The sequence below is a fragment of the Ctenocephalides felis genome, unplaced genomic scaffold (assembly GCF_003426905.1).
Source record: "Ctenocephalides felis isolate EL2017-DRISC unplaced genomic scaffold, ASM342690v1 CF-g0.4_SCAFFOLD_00845, whole genome shotgun sequence".
In the NCBI taxonomy this organism is placed as follows: Eukaryota; Metazoa; Arthropoda; class Insecta; order Siphonaptera; family Pulicidae; genus Ctenocephalides; species Ctenocephalides felis.
Genome location: NW_020536999.1, coordinates 33,441,307 through 33,462,820, shown reverse-complemented (window position 1 = coordinate 33,462,820; position 21,514 = coordinate 33,441,307). Strand labels below are relative to the sequence as shown.

The window sequence follows — 21,514 nt, the reverse complement described above, 5'->3', positions numbered from 1 at the left end:
AAAAGTATGTGTGTGTGTGTGCGTGTATGTGAACAGATTTTTTGACGTAAATCGACGTTTTCTCAAAAACGGTTGGACCGATTTCAATAATTTAAAAGCCATTCAATGTATTTCGATGAGGACCAGCTTTTCTGAGTTTTGTGTGACGATCAGCCGAGCCGTTTCTTTGTAAATCGCAGAAAAGTAAAAAAAAAATCGTCCACGTTTTAGCTCGCAATTCTTAATCAATTTTGAAAATTCTAAAAACGTTCGAAAGATATTGGTTGGGAATCGTGCTAATTAGTTTTTGGTAAAGATCGGCCGGGCCGTTTTCTTGTAATAAAGTTTTTTTTTAAAAAAAATTCGACGATTTTTATTATTATTTTTTTGACGGTAGATACCATAGTCTTCTAGATCATACTAAAATATTACAGCCCTACGACAACTCGTTTAGCTTTAAAAATTCATCAAAGTTTGCAAAAATTAGTATCGTTCTTTTGGCATTTGTCAAAATTAGACCTTTGATCGACGTTTTCTCAAAAACGCCTGAACCAATTTCAGAAATTTAAAAGCATCTCAATGAGGACTATCGTTTGTCAGTTTTGTGAGACAATCTGCCGCGCCGTTTCTTTGTAATTTGAAAAAAAGTGTTAAACTTTTCGTCCACATTTAAGGTCATCCTACCGAACCGATTTTAAAAAATCAAAAACTGTTCGAAAGATATTAGTTGGGAATGATACTGATTAGTATAAGGTGAAAATCTGCCAAACCGTTTTCTTGTAATTAACTGTTGAAAAAAAATTGAAGCCAAATTTTATGGAACTTTTTTTGGCGATATATATCATGGTCTTATAGAACTTACTGAAATATTACGGCCTTACGACAAGTAGTATAATTTTAAAAATTTATCAAATTTTGAGAAAATGAGTAGTTTTTTTGACATTTGTTAATATTACAATTAGAGGATTTACTTGGTATAACGATAGTAGTACTTGGTCTTAATGAACATACTAAACCATTAAAGTCCTGCGGAAACTGATTGAATTATATAACTTGTTGATTTTTGAAAATTTGCTTTTAGAAAATACTCCGAGTTAACGTGTTCGTTCGTTTTCAATTATGTGTAATAGATCCAATCGGAATACTTTTAATCGCTCATAAATTAATTTATTTTTTATTAATTAAGTCGATTATTAACACATATCGAGAAGTTTATGTAACTTGCCTCAAGGCAAAATACCAATACCAACTAGTTTAAAAACTAATTTCATCCAGTAAAATTCAAAGAATAATAACTAATTTAATATATTTAACTCAGGAAGCTAAAAATTGATTCGTATAGTCACTGACATAGATCATTTTGCAATCTAAGTATCTTCCATTATCTGAACCGTTTCGGTTGAACCAAGGTCGTAACTGTAAAATTCTTTGTATATTTATTATACGCGATCATTTACATCTGCATTGTCTTTTGTTAAAATGCCATCACATTTTCACGCGATGAAAACAATTTACCGTATTCGCGGACTTTGATATGGATACACATATGGATTCATTTATAATTATATAGGATTTATTACGCTTTCATTGTGCCATTGTGTTTTTTACTTCATAAATTCGCACAAAGAACTCCGTATTATGGGAAAATACATAATTTTCTAGGAAATACTTAAAGCTGATTTCACCACAACGAGATGAATAATATTTTGTGAAAATAAATTTCTTTGCATAATTTAAACTTATGATGATAGAGTAATGAAATTTTGATACGGCTCATTACTCCAACTATTCATGAAACGATTTAGATTGATTTGAAACTTCAAGACTAGATAAATTTAGCAAATAGTATTTTTTGGAAAAAGCAAAACTTCTCAATTACAAAGTTAAAAAAGTAGAATAATTGAATTTTGTGTAACTCGCTGAAGAACCATTTCAAATGTTGTATGAAAGGGGTATTCTAGTTTAGAATTTAAAAAAAAAACGTTTTTTTATATTTCCAATTACTCAAGATTTTTTATATTTTCAACTGTTCAAGAATTTATGTACAAGAGGATTTTTCAACATTTGAATTATTTACGGAGATGTAGATTTTTGACTACGATAATCCCCTTTCCTTTCTCCCTGAAACTTTAAACGCGTTTTTCTCGATACAGTTATTTTCGATGCGATACCCACGATTTCTTCACTTTTACTGCACCGACTTACTTGAATTTTTACATAGTCTTCTTTATAGACTTTTCTACAGAATGCACTCACTCTGCTCATTCCCAAATTCCTATTTTTACTATTTTTAAAGAATTCGAGATATTAAAAAAATATATATATTTTTTCAGACTTTCATACTATTCTAGATTAATAATATTTATACATATTTTTCTTCAGGTGGTTTGGAGGGCTATGATCACTCATATGATCAAATGAAAAAATTGTTTGCTTTTTTTACGGCCCCTCAAAAATCGTATAAATTTTATAACAAAACGTTCGTGACAAAATAAAAAAAATAAATATTGTTGAGAACTATAATTTAATATGCAATATTTTAAGTATAACATATCCCATATTAAAATTTGTTAGTAATAAGTTTTGTATTAAAACTAACATTAATAAAATAAACTTTATATTAATTACAATAATATATTAAAATAAAAATCAATTTATAAAAGTTTTATATTAATGTTAGATGTGGTACTAAACTTATTACCAACTAATTTAAATATGAGATCTGTTATACTTAAGATATTGCATATATCATAATAGTTCTCAGCAATATATAAAACAAATATCATTTTTAATTATAGGTTTTGTACATTTTGATTAATTTTGTTGAGGCTAAAGCAATGATTTGAAGAACTTGATTTGATTTGTAATATTGTTTTGCTTCTTTAATTCGAAATTGATACTCAGTCACATCAGTAATTTGCCTCTTAAAAATAACTTAATAATAAATATAGAAGTTGCACAGTTCACTTTAATTCTTCACTAAGATTTTTCAAATTAAATGACACGTTTCTATACTTGTAGAAGCAATTGAAGTGAATTGCTCTTCTTCAATGGGGTGGGAATGTGGATTTCATGTAGATTTGAGTCAAATTTTACTAAAAATCTATTTTATTCATTTTGTAATAAATAAAATTGTTATCGTTCTATTAGTTTACATTTTCAAAAATACCGATAGCCAAGTCAACGGAGGCGGCTTACAAAGGAATTTGGGTTCGATACATATTAGAATCCGCGAATAACGAAATTTTTAGCCGCGAATATACAAGTTGGGCCACAATTTTTTTGGCAGCAAATAGCGAAAATTCGTATATAGGAAAAGGATAAGGAACTTCTACTGTGAATATATATATATATATATATATATATATATATATATATAATACGTTATCCCAGATAACTATCAAGATTATCATAATTAGTGATTTTGTTCAATAGTACATCGATAAAGTTCATTTATTTCTCGTTGGAAAACAGAAACGTTAGCCGTCATTGAAGCGAATACAATCAGCAAGAACATGATAAGTGTGCACATTTGATTATAGATGATTGAGCAAAAAACAGAAAAAAATATAACGGTGTAAAATTGATACATATTCACATAGTTTTATATCCTGGACATCAACTGATTGACTTGAAATATTTGCAGAACATAATTAATAACGAGAAAGATTTAGGTTAAGCTCTTTATCGTGATAGAAACAATATATGCTATCTGGAGAAGGTATTAAAATAATAAATTTCTTTGATTTTTAAACAGTGTAATTTCATTCCTTTTGTTCTTGGAAAGTTGGTATGTTAATGAAAATTTTATCTACAGTTGTTATATCCAAGGAAAAATAACCATTAGAAGGTTAATGGAATACAATTTACTATTATTTAATTTGGGACCTCAAAAAATGGCATGTCGCCATACTTATGATTTTAGCCCTCCAAATAATCTGAAGAATAATATGTATATATTATTAATCAGCGAAGCATGCCTTGGTTGGGCCCCGCATCAAAACTTGTTTGGGGGCCCCTTTAAGAAGGGTAATGATTTTTCAACAAATATAAAAAATGCATAAAATTAAAGGAATATTTATTTATACTCATAAATCTGTAAATTTTCTGAAATGATTCTAAACATATATTTACTCTTCTTGCCTTTTTTCAAAAAACCGATTTATTAAGCGATGATTTACAGTTTTTTTAGAAGTTTTTGTCTATAGGGACGATAGTGACAGGTCTACCAGACATTTCTCTCTTAAAGTTCTTAGGTTTTTAATATAAAAAAAGTTATTATTAAATATAATTCAGAAAAAATATAAATTTTCTGAATCGTTGGGCTTAAAAGTTGAAAACAACGACTAGATTCAGAAACTAAAATAAAACTCAATACCTTTCGATAACAAAAGGAAATGCCAACTATGCCGGAATTATTATTTTTAAAAAAAAAAATCGTTTTTTAGCTTTTGACTTTGGGGTCCCCATATAATTGATAAGGCTGATACGGCGATAGCTACGCCCCTGTTATTAATCTAGAATAACGTCGCTATAATATGATAAACTATGGACAAGTTAAAAAAATTACAAAAGATTGTCTGAAAAAAATGATATTTTTTAGAAATAGTAAAAATCAGAATTTGGGAATGAGCAGAAGGAGTTCATCCTGTATAGAAGTCTATAAAGAAGACTTTGTAAAAATCGGTCGAGTAAAAGTTGAGAAATCGTGGGTATAGTATCGAAAAAGATTGTTTAGGAGAAACAGGTTTGAAGTTTCACGGAGGAAGGAACTCGAAGAGGAGTATAATCCTGGCCAAAACATCCGTAGCCAAGAATTATAATTCGTGGTCAAACATCTATTATCTCCGAAAATAATTCAAATTTTGAAAAATCCTCTTGTACGCATATTCTTGAATAGTTAGTTTTTGAAAGTATCCATTTTTTAAATTACAGACATTAAATAAAACATGAGTTAGCATTGAAAATGACATAGTAAATTGTGTAATAAATATTTAGTTTCTGGTAAATAAGGTGATATAAATGTTTGGTTGCTATGGAGATCTAAGTCACAAATCACGCGACAAGTAGCAAATCGATAAATCACTCTGAACATCGAACATAAAGACAAGATTGCATCCTATGTAGAAAAATAGAAGAATACTTACCGATTTAAAACAATTAATGAAGTCAAAACTAATAATAATAATATATATATATATATATATATCTAAAATTTAAATATAGTTTAAAATTTATGAGAACTATTTTTTGAATAGTTAATGAAGATATCGTAGCCTCTACGTTTTCGTATACTCAAGCGTAGCTCTACGTGATCCTCATCCGTAGCTCTTATTTAATGACAGAGCACGTCTTATTGTCAGTAAAATTGTATACTTAAACTAAAGCCAAAAGTTTTGATACCACATAAAATTAAATAAGAAAATGTATTAGTATATACTGCAATCTAATATACTATGGGCATTAATCATTCATAGTTACTTTTCTATGGTATTGACTTAAGTCCATTATTTAACAAAATCTTAATATAAAAAATGCATTCAATATGATTTTGTAAATATTGTAACACGCTTATATTTTCATACCATAAGAAATATTATACAATTGTACTCACATTTTACGAAGCGAATACTTCGAGTATGGATTTACAAAAACACAAGTGTCACACAAGCCAACACCCCGAAATTAATAAATGATGAATGAACTTCGAGCTAATTTCACAAGATGCACATCTAACACATCACAATATAGCACAATGTGCAATACTTTACGAGAAATAACACTTTTGTCGGCGTTTCTAATCAATGAAATCAAATCACACGGCGATTGAAATGACACTTTGCTCCGGGCGTATGAAGCATACAACCGAATCAACTGCGGGATGATGACTGAACGTACGAGTTGAGTGGAGTATAGAGAGCGCTATAATTTCATACGGGGCTTCCCCACTCTTGGTCGCACTTACTCGAGATGAGAGTTTGTTAAAAGCCTATCAGGCGAATTCAACAAAAACCTTAATGTTTATAGTATAATAATTATAAACTAGTGGGGTGCATAGCATCGTGCCTTAAGGCAAATTGCTGGAACTTCCCGCACCGTAATTAAAAATCTTGGTACGGAACCCAAGAAAAATTACACAAAATGTGTACACAATATTAAAATCTCTATAAAATATCTGATAATTTACATTTTTAACCGCCAATGACATTTTCTCAACTTATTTTTATTGAGAGTCCATAACTGCTAGACCTGCCTTCCCAAAAATTTAACCAGTTCTTCATCTTGTCGATACAAGTAAAATGTCTTTTGAATTATTAAAGTCGGACGCTCCGTTCTCTTAAAAACTGAATTACCGTTTTTTGTCACTTTTTGTCCCGTATCTTCGGAACGGCTAGACCTGCCTTCGCCAAAAACTAATCAGCACGTCTCCTTATCAATACGAATCGAATGTCTTTTGATCGATAATAATTAGAATTATTCAAATCAGTTGATCGTGGACGAAAATTTGTATCCGCACACACATACATCCATTTTTTCTAATGTATGCCAAAATATTCAGAAACCTTTGAAACATGAAGGTATATAAAAATATTATTTTCGATTTTTTTGCGATTACTATAACTTACCCTACAGGAAGTTAATAAGGTAAAATGACTATACTATGGAATGGATATTATATATATTAGTAGACCTTCTTTAATTTGAAGATTACGGTTTAAGTTCTTATTTACAATTGGAGGGTTAACTGGTTTTAATTTAGCTATTTGATCCTTAGATATTATTTTACATGATACTTCTTATGTTTGAATTTCCATTATGTATTACCAATAGAAGCACTACTTGCTCTATTATAGCTGATGGTTTTGTTTATTGATTTTTATTATTTCGTGGATTAACAATAAAACCGATTTTCCGAAAAATTCAATTTGTTATAATATTTATTGAGGAAAATTTAACATTATTTCACAACGTTTTTTAGGTCTTGGAGGAGTACCTCGCCGAAGATAGATTTACTTGATGAAATATTCTCTTTTCTTTAGGAAAATTTATTTTATTATTTAGAATTATTCTATTTATTTATATAATTTGAGAATCTTAAATTTTAAATAGAACTAGACTATTCCTAATTAGTATGTATAATTTTTTTGCATATTTCAATGGGACGTAATTGGTCAATATTTCTTTGATTTTGAAAATTCAAAACAATCATTTAAAACAATGTATATGTATATATCAATGTATATATTTACAATGTAAAACAAATCTAAAAATGAATAGTACAATATTATAATAATCATAAATTAGTACATATATAGATAAATAATGTAAATATTTTATGTAATATGTTAAAGAAATGAATATACATATTAAAATAGTAAAATAATCTAATTAAAGATTACTTTCTGTTTGTGATTTTTCTAAATTAATAGTTTTATCCTATGTAAACTTAAAATAAAATTATATAAAATATTAGTAATGAAGAGTAATATGTTATGCATTGTACTGAGATCGCAATTTTTGTTAAAAAATAATATGGCATATAAAAGTTTAAAATGATAAAATCTCATTATAATTAAGACTTATTACTATATATTGCTAAACGTGTAAAATATTATTTAGGAAACAATTTAATAAAACAAAAATTACTTCCATTTATAGAATAAACTAATCATATTGCATTTGCACGTAAAGACACTTATAGATTTATTTTTGGTAAAAGCCAATAGGCCAATTCATTTTAATACGGTTCAAATGATCAGAAATTTTTATTACAAAAGAAAGGTCGTTACGTGTTTTATCAACATTTTTTATCAAACTACCAATTATCTAGTACAATTATTTTGCACTTATAATACTTTAAATATCATCATCGTAAATAAAAATTAAAATTAGAAAACAATCATCTCTGTAACACACATCTTACATCTGTAACACTAGCATAAAAAAATTATATTTAACATTATGATTAAGATATATATATATTGGTACTCAAATTGAAAAATTAATTATCATAAACACTATCATATCTTTCTTTAGTCCTTCACTCTTGATAAATGTTTATTATTATAAATCTACAACATTCATCTGTATTATTAAAATGCTGATAAATAATTTATTCAAAACATAAACGAATTGTGTTATCTCTGTATTTAGAGACAGAGGCTAAAAAATGTAATTTGATATGTTTATATTATTGGTTGTTTAATTCAGATCGATATAGTATATAGTATTGTGCATCTGTAAGTACTATTATATAACATAGAGAATATAGTAACAATAACGGTATTGTTAAATTTATTGTAATTAAGTATATATGGTTGCTAAATTCTAAAGCTAAATATAAGGCCGCATTATAAACAGTCTTTCGTTTACATTCACACCTCCAACCAATTAAATAAAATCCAAGCATAAAAATTCACTAACTTGATTTAATCATCAGTACGACAAAACATTTGAGCAAAATGTTTAAAGTAATTTTAGTAGACAAATTACATTTCATAAATCAATTTATCATCAATATCAACAACTGACTCATGAAATATAGTTCCTATGATATAAATGAAGTAATTTTCAAATAATTTAAATCTATTGCACGCACAACTTAATCATCAGTCATTTATATATACTCATAAGTGATGAAAAATGTTGTGAATATTAAAACAATATATTGTGGTCCAAAAATTCAATAGCAAGATCCAAAAACTTTGGAGCCACAATATAATAATGTTCACAATATTTCTTCTTTAAGCGACACAAACACATTGCACTGAAATAGTAGAAGTGGCAAACACCAACTTTTAAAATGATAATGGTATTTAAACCAAATTCATCATATTAACAAATTAAAAATCAAAGTAAAACTTAGCAGTAAATATAAATATTTAAAACATCTAAAAAGTCCAAAAGCGTCAAATCACAAAAATTGATTGCACAATTCAACTAGGAACAACCGCATCTGTCAACTACCATTCCCGGTAATGTACCATAAACAATATTCAAATCTGCATCAAAATACAGCATTGATATGGGGCTCATCTGTCGAGGTGCGCAGCAAGGACCTGGAGACCCCGTAGGCCTTGCTAAGTGAACTATGTGAGTATGCGGATTCTTTTGCAAATAAATATAAGGGCAATCACCATTACAGTAATGAGCTTCATAGGTTTTGGGAGCTATAACCCAGTCCCATCCAAATTCTTCAAAATCAACCTTTAGTGGAAAACGACAACACAACGTTGTGTTCGAGTCCTCGGTACAGTCATTACTTATTTCTCGTTTGAATCGCCTTCGGCGCCCGTCTTCGGTATAAACTTCTATATAAGGTACCTGAAATAAGATATTGTTAGATTTATATATTTTAGACCTGAAATAAGATATTGTTAGATTTATATATTTTTAACTTATTAATATAATATGGCATCACAATTTGCATTCAAATACTTATTAATTAACATTTACCATAGATCCATCCTCAAAATCGTGATCAAGAACAACGGCGTGTTTTCCTTTGCGATCCAAACCGATAATTTCAATCCCTAGATTATTTCTTGGAAATCTGAACCATTCATCAACAACATTTGTTATATTAATTTTATACCATTTTCCCTCTACTGATGGCAAAACAACCGTATTGTTAAACACTGAATATCTTGCATTATTCGATTCTTTCCGTTTAGGACTTTTAATTACTTTCAAAATCTCAAGATTGACAGATGTTTGTGAATAAACATCTTCTGAACTCCATCCACTAGATTTTATATATACATGAAGAATTGCTTGTTTCACATAATTCTTTCGGACATTTTCAGCAAATTTGAAAAACTGTATAGATGACGACTGCCTTCTACGACCATGTTCTGAAATTGATTAAATTATGTATTTAGTATAAATATAAAGTAGCTATTAATTAAATCAGATATATCAATGTAATTTTTATAGTTGAAAACATTGGGAGGAGTATATCAACGAAAATAGGATAAAAGCCCAGATTCATTACATCAATAAAAATTTAAAAAATCCTATTTTTGTTAATTTTAAGGATATATGATGGGATAATTATAAATAAATATTATCAATATATTCTAAAATAATTACTTCAATAACCTGAAAGTAGAAAAAATGTTAAAATAAAATAAATGCTATGATAAAAATTTTATATATTACTTTACTACCATGTTCCAATATCAATATAAATCTATTTGCAATGCTATAATTAACTGATTAGTTGAAGTATCCAGCTAAATGCCATAACAACGCAACTAGACAGAGCGGTGTATAGAAGCATTCAAATGGCACTTGGATGGATGTTCACGATCAATCAGAAACGAATTTCGAACATTCGAGTGATGCAATTAAAAACAATAAGTAATCAGAATCAGAACATAGTAGTGATATAACAATAAATCATAAAAATTAAGATAAATATAAATACTGCTTTCTTTAACCAATACTTGTTATTCAAAAAACAACATTATTAAAATTTCTTCACATCAATAACATATTTAAAAGTCTCTTTTCAATTCACATACATTTACATATATAGTTACGAATCTACTGTACAACATGTAAATGATCAAATATTAACAGTATATTTTTAAAATTCGCTAATAACAATAGAAATAATTTACGTCTTCAATAACAAAGTAAATATCATTAACTGTAAAATCTTCGAGATTAAAGAGTAGTTTATATATATACACAGAGAATTATTAGGAAAATGTATACGCAATATAAAATTTAGTCAAAAAATGAGGGTCTACTTTCCTTTGCACATTTCAGTATAGAGTATAATAATTTTAGGAAACCAGTATCTTTTGGTTTTTCCAAACCGCGCAGTAAACGATTTTTCATTACCGACACGAACTCTCTATTGCTCAATTGATTATCACCTGAAATTAGAAACAAAATATTTGCAGATACGTTAATATTCCAATAAGTTTAATTTGATTAAATTTACATTAATTAAAAAAATTCATATACTCACAGTTTTCGTCAAATATTGTAAAGACTACTCTTATTATATGATCACTGAGGTTAATTCTGGCTACAGTTTTTGCAACATGTTTCAATGTGGCTTGATCAATCGAAGCGCCGGCAATGTGGTAAAATGTTAGAGCGGTGTCGACGTCATTTATATTATTTAGAAAATGGAAGAAATCCATAAATTCTTCTTTAGATATACCGATACTATCATCACCTCGAAATCTAATAAAATAATAAATAAACGACAATAAGCTGAGTTATCAATGTAGCACAATGCGGTAAATACAATAACTCACGTTTTCTTAACCCTCTTCAACATCCTGGCCTTCTTTTTCTCTGTATAACCGGCAAAAGCAAGAAGAAGTTCTGCAAAATCCAATTCCGTAATTTTTCCATTTTCTGGATCTTTGCGCAGAAATTCCAAATATAAAATTTCTTTTTGAAGATCGTGTTGAAAATTCAAGAATTTTTCTATAGTCAATTTTTGATCCAAGTTTTCTCCAAAGAAATATGTAGTTAAAGCTGAATTTACACCCTAAAATTTATATACGTTGCCACTTAATTTTAAGTAGAACCTAAGAAGATACATGCTTTTATTTACAAGACTTAAATTAGTAACTACATGTTTCGTGTTCACTTTGCTTGTTATTTAATTTCGATGCATGGAAGCTCGCTTTTTAGAATAGAAAATTTAGCATTTTTAAAACAGATAAATTATATACTACACTTATATCAATTTCTAAATATACCTCGCATGCATATCGTACGCGCAATTTACAACTTTTGAACGTATTCAACAGTAGATATTTTCTGCTTCAACATCAGCATCGGATCAAGTCAAAAAAGCAATCATTTTGATATAAGTATGTACTTAAATTTTCAGTTTGATAAAAAAGGTGAAATCACATAGTTAAATGAAACACATCATTCAAATTGTAAGAACCAAAAATTCAATGCATAATAGTGATAACTTTAGTTAACATCACATAGTTGAAGAACGACATCATGCTCAAACTATACAATCCATGTTCACATGTAAAGCAGAAAAGTTAAAAGTGACTATAAGCAACACATCAATCTGTTAACAAAGCTACAAGGTTCATAAGGTTTTTAAATCAAATGCAGGAAAAAGTGTTTAAAAAGCATACATTCTTCTTAGAGCGATGCTGTATTAATAATAAATGTTAAAATATATTTAAGAAAATTCATGTCGAGCTCAATTTTGCAAGGCATTCACTTATTTACAAATCTGCCACACTTTAATAAATTACACAATCTTCATTTGGGATCTAATAATACATGAATTTAATATTTAATTCTCAAATGATCATGCAATAATAATACCTATAGTGCAATGTTTGATATGTTAATTACGTTAATTGCAAGTTCATTATTATTTGTATAAGTTTGAATCCGTTATGATAGCCAATTATGATTTAGATTTATTCTTATTTTAGAATATTTTCCGACCTTTATTTGTCGTGCCCCTGCAAAAGCTTTCGAAATTTTCGATGCCCCCTGTATAACATATAATAATTATGTATACTATAGTATATGAGTAAAAAGAAAATATATGCAAAGACAGACCTCAGACCAAGGTTTATTACAGATAAATTGGTAAACTTTAAAAATGAGAATCCTCAAATTTAGCCTTCAGACCACAAGATCTTACAATTTTAATTTAAACTGTTGGGAATTGTAAAGACGATTAAAACTCAAATATGTATCAGGCATTGTGAAAATTAAATAAAATATATATTTAATACATCTACTTAAACTGTGCTTGTTTGAGCATTTCTATGCACTAGTTAATAAAATATTACTACATTGGAATTACACTGTATCCAAAAGAGAATTATGACATACCAGTGTTTTTTCTGCTGCCTAGAAATCGTTATCAGAAAGGTAAGTGTGAGAAAGGGTTGGATTATGCACATTAATTTTATATCAAATGCATTCCACAACAAAACAATGACTGACAATAATATAAAACAAAGATTACATAAAACGATTATTATGAAATTAACAGTCGAATCAGAAAATTTAGAAAAAGAGGATATTATAGGATAGATTAAAGATTATAGCACAAATAAGAAAGGCTTTTCGGAAAGTGAGAGAGTACAGATCACATATAACATATTTCAGCTTTTGTTTTGTTGCATGTGTATATATCAATATAAATTATTATGTTCATTATAAGTCATTGCAGTATTAACCAAAACTCATTATAACTGGTAAGGATTACTGGTTTACAAATCTCATTAATATTTAAAAATAACGATATATCATTCATTATCCATAAAATATGCAAAAATCAATCAAAGAAAGTCCACAAATATTAACGTTATATTCATATTGTAATATATCTATTAGTTCAATAATTTTATTTTGAATAAAAAAAATTAGAATAATATGAAGAAAAGAAATAGTTAAAATGTAGAGAAAATCATAAAAAATTAAAACTTACAGCTTTATTTGATACCACTTATAAGTATTATATATTCTGAATGAATATTGGGTTTTACAAAAAGACTAAACAGCATAATAAAAATAATTGTAAATGAGCACTCTATCATCAAATATTAAAAATTAAAGGTTAAAAAATGTAAACCTAAATAGTAATTAACTTTGTAAAACCCAATATCTAAAAAAAATTATAGTTAACAATGAATGTCAAAATTGAAAAAAATTGGATACCTTGAATGTGTTTCCAGTATTTGCATGGTCTCTGTGTCTAGTTCCAATGCTGGTTTGGTTTCTGACTAAGGTAGCTACTCGAACAAATTCATCGCTGTCAACATCACCATCACCATTTATATCAAACATACGAAAAGCTATTTCAAAATGCCGGCGTGATGCTGAAAGGTAACAATAAATTAATTACAATTAATCTGTAAACATTGTCATGTTTTTATTATTGGGCGACTTACTTGATAATACTGTTAAAAGAAATATGTAATCCGAAAATGTTATCAGACCAGCGGAACCTAGCTTATAGAATATGCTATCTTCTTCTAAAGACAAGTCAAGATTGATTTTGACATCCTACGAAGAAGATAATTACATCAAAATACTATGAATTTAAATGTCATGACAAAAATTATTTACCTTTGGGTCATATTTCTTGTACTGATCTAATCCTAATCCTGCAAAAAAATATAAAAGATATTAGAACAAACATATACATACACATATATATATATATATATATATATATATATATATATATGTATGTAACACGAGTTTGAACATAAAAATAATATAATCTATGAACAAATATAATTAGGTGAATTTTCAATGTAACATTTATAACTATGTGAATGAAATGCCAAAGAAATTAATATAATAAACTTCATGCTTTCTTAAACAAAACTTTATTAAGTTAGTTTTGTGTATTAAGAGAATATTCTTTCCACATATATAACTAAGAGTTTAAGTATATGCTACTTTGAAATAGCAAGAAGCTTTAAAACTAATCATCATATGAAAGTAACAATGCCTCTTGGTTGTCTTGCTCCAGGAGTAATAACTCTCAAAAAATCTGAAGGTGTCATCAAAATTTCGCCATTATGTTTGTGTTGTAATGTCGCAAAATATCGAAATACTTTTTCTGGTGTAGAAAACTGCCGAATTCGATTTTCATATTCTGTTATCTACAGTAGCACATATAAGATTACATGCAAAGCAAAATGATTATTTTTAATGCAAACACCATTGAATAAAAAAACAATACATCACAAAATTTACTATATTTAAAACATGAAGCACAAAGTATTGCATATTTTAGCTTGCTAAATTATAAATGCTGAATAAAATAGAAAAAAATAAAAAACTAGTGATTTTTATAACTTATTGTATTCATTGATATTTGCATCACAATATATACATGCATAGAAGAGTTTTAATTTTTTATGCAAAACTTAAATTAATTTTTATACACAAAATTCAAGAAATCACATCTTTTAAATATATTCATAATTGTAAGCAAAATAAAACAAAATACAAGAAGCTAGATTAAAGCAAAACAAATTTCTACTCATGCAAAAACAGACCAGAAATTATAAAATTTTACAATACAAATCTTAATAAATATAAGACAAATAGATATCCAGACGTTAAGTCATTCCCTTCTGGGTAAAACTATTATTTACCATCAGGTTGTTTCATTCCTGGTGTAATAGCTCTAAGAAAGTCATCAGGAGTCATATAGACTTCGGCACCACTTTCCTGAGATAATCTTATAGTTGCAAAATATCGAAAAATTTTGTCTGGAGTAGAGTAAGCTCGCATCCGATTCTCATATTCTATAATCTTCATGAAAATTTAAATTTTTAATGCAATATTTCTTGAATTTTATGCATATCACCAAGCATGTTTTAAACTTATTGTTAGTACATACGACAGAATATATAGATTTTTCATATATGCAACATATGAATTTAAAAAATATTGATTATGAAATCTTAAAATAACAATTACTCAAAAGAATGCATACATTCCTAAAAATTTGTGCATCAAATAGGTACAACCGTACAATAGGTACATATAGACTTCACTAGAACAATATACATAACTATTTTGCTCAGTCTCTGACCTTCCTATCACGAAATCCAAGTTTTGGTTTCTTTTTTTTCGGTGCAGCTTCTCCATCAGCAGTACTTGACTCTGCATCACTGTCTGACTGAGAGTCTACACCGTTGTGAGTTTCATTATTTTCATCTGGAAAACTTTCATCACCTTCCCCTTCCCTGTCATGTTCCTCTACACTGGCTGCATCAGCTTTTGGAAAATATGTCAAAATCCTATAAAAATTTAAATAAAATAAATTATGATGATAAATCTGTAAATTTAAGGTTAGGTAGGACGTACCAGTTCCAATCTAAACAACAGAGAAAAAAGACTGTACCCAAGAAGGAGTACCAAAGTTTTGAAACAAAAGGTGTAGGTTCTGGTTTGTGACCAAAATTTTTAAACTGCCTTCTTTGCACCTTATTATAGTCATTTTGTTGGTTATAGAAATCAGTTTTTATTAATAGAGTTTTATTTGCAAGCATTCCATAATTTCTAGTAGCTACTAATCTGTTTATAGCTAATTTTGCAAATTGTAATTTAGACATTATATCTATAAAAAAAAGAAATTTAGAGAAGTCAATATCGAAATGTATTTGACATGTCGTAATAAGATCAGATATCAGCATACTTTGAATTGTGTTGACAAAAATAAACTATTGAAATTACATAAGCACCAATTTTTCTGAAACCGTTGCTAAAATTAGAACTCTAATTTATAATTTCACATATTTCATTCATTCATTTCCAAAATATTGAAAATTGCACAATGACTTTTTAGCTATTGTTTGACATTGCAATGCTGCCAACAGATTTCAAAGTGCAATATGCACTTTTTGTCATGGACTATGTAATTCTTAAATGATGTGGATACACGCGGATAATTGGACATATTGGACAATTGGACAAATGCACAATTTTAAAAGATAATAATTATGGCTTAATAAGAAATTGAAGATTATCACACTTGCTTATTTAAATACTTTTTATTTCAGACTTATTTGAATAATACGATAATCATTTCTATAAATATGTAAAAAAAAAGCTGCAAAACTGCAACTTCTTTTTATTGATTATAGAAAAGTTTTTTCATTATATTAAAAATCGTAATAATCATCCCATTTTCATAGTTGATTATAGATCAAATTTATATATTTTTATCATAGAACTTATAATACATGATAAGGTCTATGCTTTTTATAAAACAATTTTTATATAGTTTTCATCAAAGTAGGCGCTTTTACAACATAATACGAAAAACAATTGTTTCAAAATTATTGGCATAGGTTGTCAAAATTATTTGTAATAAAATTTATTAAAAAATTAACATCAAATGCTGAATTTCATCAATTAGTATTAACTAATTATGTATATACATGACAAATTATAGTTGCGTTATTTAATACATTATAGCACAGTTGTTTAATGATTAGTCTGCCAAAGAGAACATTATGAAGGTATAGTAATTAAACTAATACTTTAATTTATAATAATAATAAAAAAGTAGTTTTTATAGAAATTAATCAAATCGTGATTGTAATAGTTAATTTTTTATTCAGTTAACACGAGCAATCAAAATATCTAACGGCCTAATTCGTGGAAAATGGCTATTACCTCGAACACTTCCACCTATAAACAATCGAGTTGTGGTTTCGACTCCTTATGCAAGTTTTAAAAAGATTCCGTATGCTCAACCACCTTTGGGACGATTAAGATTCCATGTAACTGATAGATGCAATTATTAATGCTTATTCTAATGTTTCAACAAATAGTTTTATGTATATGATTCTTAAAAGTAAAAATTTTTTTAAAAAGGATCCTGAGCCTAAGGAAAATTGGGATGGTGTTCTTGACGCATATGATGATGATACGGCAATTATGAATCGTGACCAAGAAGATTGTTTATACCTAAACGTCTATACACCAAAGGTTTCTAATGCATAAACTATCACTATGCTATAATAAATTATATTATCTTAAATTTTAATATAATATTAAAAGCTTCCAAATGAACAAGGAGAGGTTGTGGGATCTCCATTGCCAGTTTTGGCGTATATAAACAGTCCTGCACTGGGTGAAGAAGGTAATAGAGGACCTGATCTAGGACCTGACTTTTTAATCCAACATAATATAGTAGTCGTGACAATGTCATCAAGAAATGGGGCAGCAGGTATGAGTTTTCCAAGTGTTCTATTTGAAAAAATATAATAGCACAGTATATTTCAATTAATAATAATAAATCTGTAACATATATAATTGATTTGTAGGATTTTTAACGACGGCTGATTATCATGCTCCCGGCAACTTTGGACTTAAGGACCAACTTATGGTTCTACAATGGATCAGAGAAAATATTCAAAAATTCTGTGGAGATCCTGATCATGTTACGTTAGCCGGATCTGGACTTGGTGCTGCTTTTGTACATCTTCACATGTTATCTTTGCGATCAAGAGGTAAATATTAATTCAGCACATAAAATATTTATCTCAACAATAATATTAACTTTAAAATATTTTTATGCGATTTTCTCAGGAATGTTCCACGGCGCTATATTGCAAAGTGGTTGCGCACTAGCACCATGGGCAATGAAATCTCTTCATGATGTGCGAACTGCGACGTTTGAACTAGGACGACAAATTGGAATGGAAACTACCAATTCTGAATCTCTTTTACTCAAATTACGATCGGTCGATTATGAAACACTCGAGGGCACAGCTAGTAAAATGGTAATTTTGCGTCGAGACATTTTATACTATATATATTTATATTTTTGGGGATGATTGAAATGAAATGAAATTTCCTATACGTAAAATAAACTATTATAAACTTAAGTGAGTGTTCAGAATAAATAATAATATATAATGAGTTTGAATTCTTTAGACCACATTAGGCTTGATTCCAAGCTTCACTCCAGTCGTTGAAGCAGTTCAGTCGCATCCAGCACCCATGCTAAGAGAAAACCCAAGCTATGCTATCCAAGAAGGTCACTTTAGTAAAGTTCCTGTTGTTATTGGTTGCAATAATAAAGAAGGACTTATGTTAGCACCTAGTGAGTATTAAATTATTCAATGTTATAGAAAAACATTTGTATTACTTTTCTTTTTTTTAATTTCAGTGATTGCCAGGCAACCTGATATGATACCATTAATTTATGATCTGATGTTGAACGAAGTAGTGATGAAAGTTCTAAACGCCCGCACTGTAGATTTGGAAGCCATTAAAATGGATGTAAACAAATTTTATTTCCATGATCGCGAACCTGGGTTATCTTCCTTCCCTGAATTAATAAACGTAAGAATGAAAAATCATATTTTAATTTAATTTTATCATTCTTCTATTTAAAAAGGGATTGTCTTAATTTGATATGCTCTTGTTGCAACGCATATTCTTTTCTGATAACTTTTGATGGGTCAGTAATAATTTAGAGATATTGAATTCTAACATGAATCATTTGCGTGGCACATCATTATCACTCGAATTCAATATATTATCAATTACCTACTGGTTATTAATAACTAATAAAGCATAAATTTGCTACCAGCATGACATTGCTCAGGATAAAAATACAACATAAAATTTTATCGATAAGATATAAATAAACAAACATTAAAATTATGCACTAAGTAATTCGCTGTAACTAGGTCATGTTGCAAACTAATATTGTTTCTTAATCTTAATGTTCACATTAAATGATAAAATTGTTATTTTTGTCTCTATATAAATAATTAAATGCTATAATTTCAAATTGTTTTTTTAAATTGCAATCTATTAATATTAATAGCTTGCTAAACTTTATACCTAATTTCATAATATGTAGACTTTGCAATAGAGATATGATCGATTTTCTAATTCTACGATGAAATTTCCAGATGACAAGCAATAATCAATAATTTTTGCATTTCAGTTTTTCTCTGATGCTTGTTTCGTGTTCTCTATACTAAAATCAGCGATTATGCAGCGTTCTCTGCAAGATGTTTATTTCTATGAATTTAGTTTTTCCGGTGAATACAATTTCAAAGGAAGAGAAGTAAATGATGTCCTTGCGAATGCCTTGAATTTATCCATAGCAGGTAAATATAAACAACGGTAATAAATAAGAGTCACTCATCATATGTAATGCTGCAAAATACATTAGCTATAGGTATATAATATTAGTTAAGTCGAGAGATTTAAAACCTAAGAGATTTACACAAAAGTTGAATTTAATTTTTAAGCTAAACGTAAACTTTAAAAAATAATTCTGTAGAGTTTCTTCAACTAGCAACTCAAAATCCGCAGGTGCTTCCCATGGAGATGAGTTACCGTATTTATTCAACAGTCTGGCTGGTGACGAAGAATATCCTTCAACCCCACCACAATCACCAGAAAGATTAACCTTGCAAAGGATTGCTGCCATGTGGGCGGCTTTCATAAAAACTGGGTATAAATTCACATTTACAATAATAAAAGATGCAATCCTCATTACTAAAAAAACAATCAATCTTAAGCATTTATTTGAGCTCAGTCGTGGGTAAGCGGTTAGAGCAACTGAATCAGAGGTTCCGGGTCCAATCCCCCTTCGAGGAGCCTGATGTCAAGCAGCAGCGACATCCGTTTTTACTTGAAAATATAGATAGCAATATGTTTCCAAGTGAAATTGGCCCTTGTCCAGAATTGCTGCATCAATAAAAATATTTGCTCTATTACAGATATTGTAATAATAAAATTATTACACAGAGATGATACAACTATTTGGGTTGGCATGTGTAAAACCATCGTAGTATTGAGTCAAATTAGCCCAAAAACTTATAGAACTCTTAAGTTCTGATTGTTGTTCAAATATAATAAAAAACATTTATTTCAGTAATCCCACCCATGCTGAAGACAACAATATTTTAAGACTAAGGGAATTGTGGTCTCCAACAACGAAGAAATGTTCTGCCATGTCTTATCTCGACATTGGAAATGATCTGACTATGAAACGCAACTGTTTACCTCAGATCGTTAGGATGGAGTTTTGGCTTAGGGTAGGTCACAAAAATTAACAAACAGACAAGTAACGTAGAATTGAGGGTTCAAGTGTTCATAGTCAATCCATATTTCTTATGCACTAAATATCTATAAGCTATTAATTTTTCAATAAAATTTTAGATACTTTTTCCAAATATCTTATTAGAAATGTTCCAATATTTTTATAATCGTTTTACTATATTTGCTTAATACATATTTATGCATAACTAATTTATCAATGTACCATAATCTAATTTGTTTATAGAAGATATCCTGCACTAACATCTAACTATCTATATATGATTACATTAATTAAATTATTAAATCTAAATATTATTCTCAGTAAATTAAATCAGAAAATGTAAAATTAACTTTGCATATTCAGATACTGCATTTTTAGTTCAATAGATTATATAATAAAGTATTTTATTTTTCAAACATTTTCCTAAAAAAATATTTATTTTATGAGCTTCTGGTTTCAATCAGATTGTTCATTCAAGTAAAACTGACGGGGGTAACGTAGTAAAGCAGAAGTGAATAGATATATTGTGGCATTTCAACCCTTATCATCAAAAATGCCAAAATCTTAATTCGGTTTGAAATGGGGGTGATATCAATAGAACTATGAACATCTGAGTCTTATTGTCACTTGGTGCACCGTATGATAGTGTTTTCAGATTTGGTTCGAAATTAATTTTTGCAGTCATAATATAATTTTATTATTATTAAACCTAGATTTTAAAAATAATTAATATTTGTACAATCTATTTAAATTATTGTATATTTTTATTTTAGCTGCAAGATAAATATAGCCGAGAAGGGCGCGTTCTACCTATGCCTTATGCTCATGCTTTCAACAAGCCGGAGCAAGAAGAAAAGGTCCGAAAATTTGGGCACAGAAACACCGGCTATAGGGCCTAAACCAATTCTGTTAATGAAATAATTTTAACTTTTGTACGTACTGTATTTTTTTCGAATAACATGTTATATTATATAT

At 28.5% G+C, this 21,514-nt stretch overlaps 4 protein-coding genes across 4 annotated transcripts in view; 1 reads left to right on the top strand and 3 right to left on the bottom strand.

The window, feature by feature from the left end:
- The window catches only part of LOC113363607 (protein phosphatase 1 regulatory subunit 14B), a 50,766-nt gene extending 44,948 nt beyond the window's left edge, over positions 1–5,818 (bottom strand). Inside the window, exon 1 of the mRNA XM_026606101.1 lies at positions 5,594–5,818. The gene's annotated coding sequence lies outside the window, so the exon portion shown is untranslated. The remainder of the gene's footprint in view (positions 1–5,593) is intronic.
- A 3,030-nt stretch (positions 5,819–8,848) lies between these two features.
- LOC113382447 (growth/differentiation factor 8-like) lies at positions 8,849–10,225 on the bottom strand. Its single transcript, XM_026620803.1, has 3 exons — positions 10,195–10,225; positions 9,436–9,833; positions 8,849–9,303 (listed from the first exon to the last, which is right to left on the bottom strand). Exons 1-3 carry the CDS (start codon positions 10,223–10,225, stop codon positions 8,920–8,922), a joined length of 813 nt encoding a protein of 270 aa, XP_026476588.1. The 3' UTR covers positions 8,849–8,919.
- A 261-nt stretch (positions 10,226–10,486) lies between these two features.
- Positions 10,487–16,274, bottom strand: LOC113370882 (calcium uptake protein 1 homolog, mitochondrial-like). Its single transcript, XM_026611563.1, has 10 exons — positions 16,160–16,274; positions 15,829–16,081; positions 15,554–15,761; positions 15,111–15,270; positions 14,068–14,105; positions 13,890–14,004; positions 13,657–13,817; positions 11,256–11,494; positions 10,961–11,181; positions 10,487–10,865 (listed from the first exon to the last, which is right to left on the bottom strand). The coding sequence occupies exons 2-10, from the start codon at positions 16,074–16,076 to the stop codon at positions 10,714–10,716; spliced, it is 1,542 nt and encodes a 513-aa protein (XP_026467348.1). The 5' UTR covers positions 16,077–16,081; positions 16,160–16,274; the 3' UTR covers positions 10,487–10,713.
- Positions 16,275–16,979: 705 nt separating this feature from the next.
- On the top strand, positions 16,980–21,438 carry LOC113382436 (liver carboxylesterase 2-like). Its single transcript, XM_026620792.1, has 12 exons — positions 16,980–16,985; positions 17,088–17,249; positions 17,344–17,457; positions 17,530–17,698; positions 17,796–17,981; positions 18,061–18,254; positions 18,409–18,577; positions 18,644–18,819; positions 19,433–19,598; positions 19,807–19,948; positions 20,372–20,534; positions 21,313–21,438. Exons 1-12 carry the CDS (start codon positions 16,980–16,982, stop codon positions 21,436–21,438), a joined length of 1,773 nt encoding a protein of 590 aa, XP_026476577.1.
- Positions 21,439–21,514: the final 76 nt, after the last annotated feature.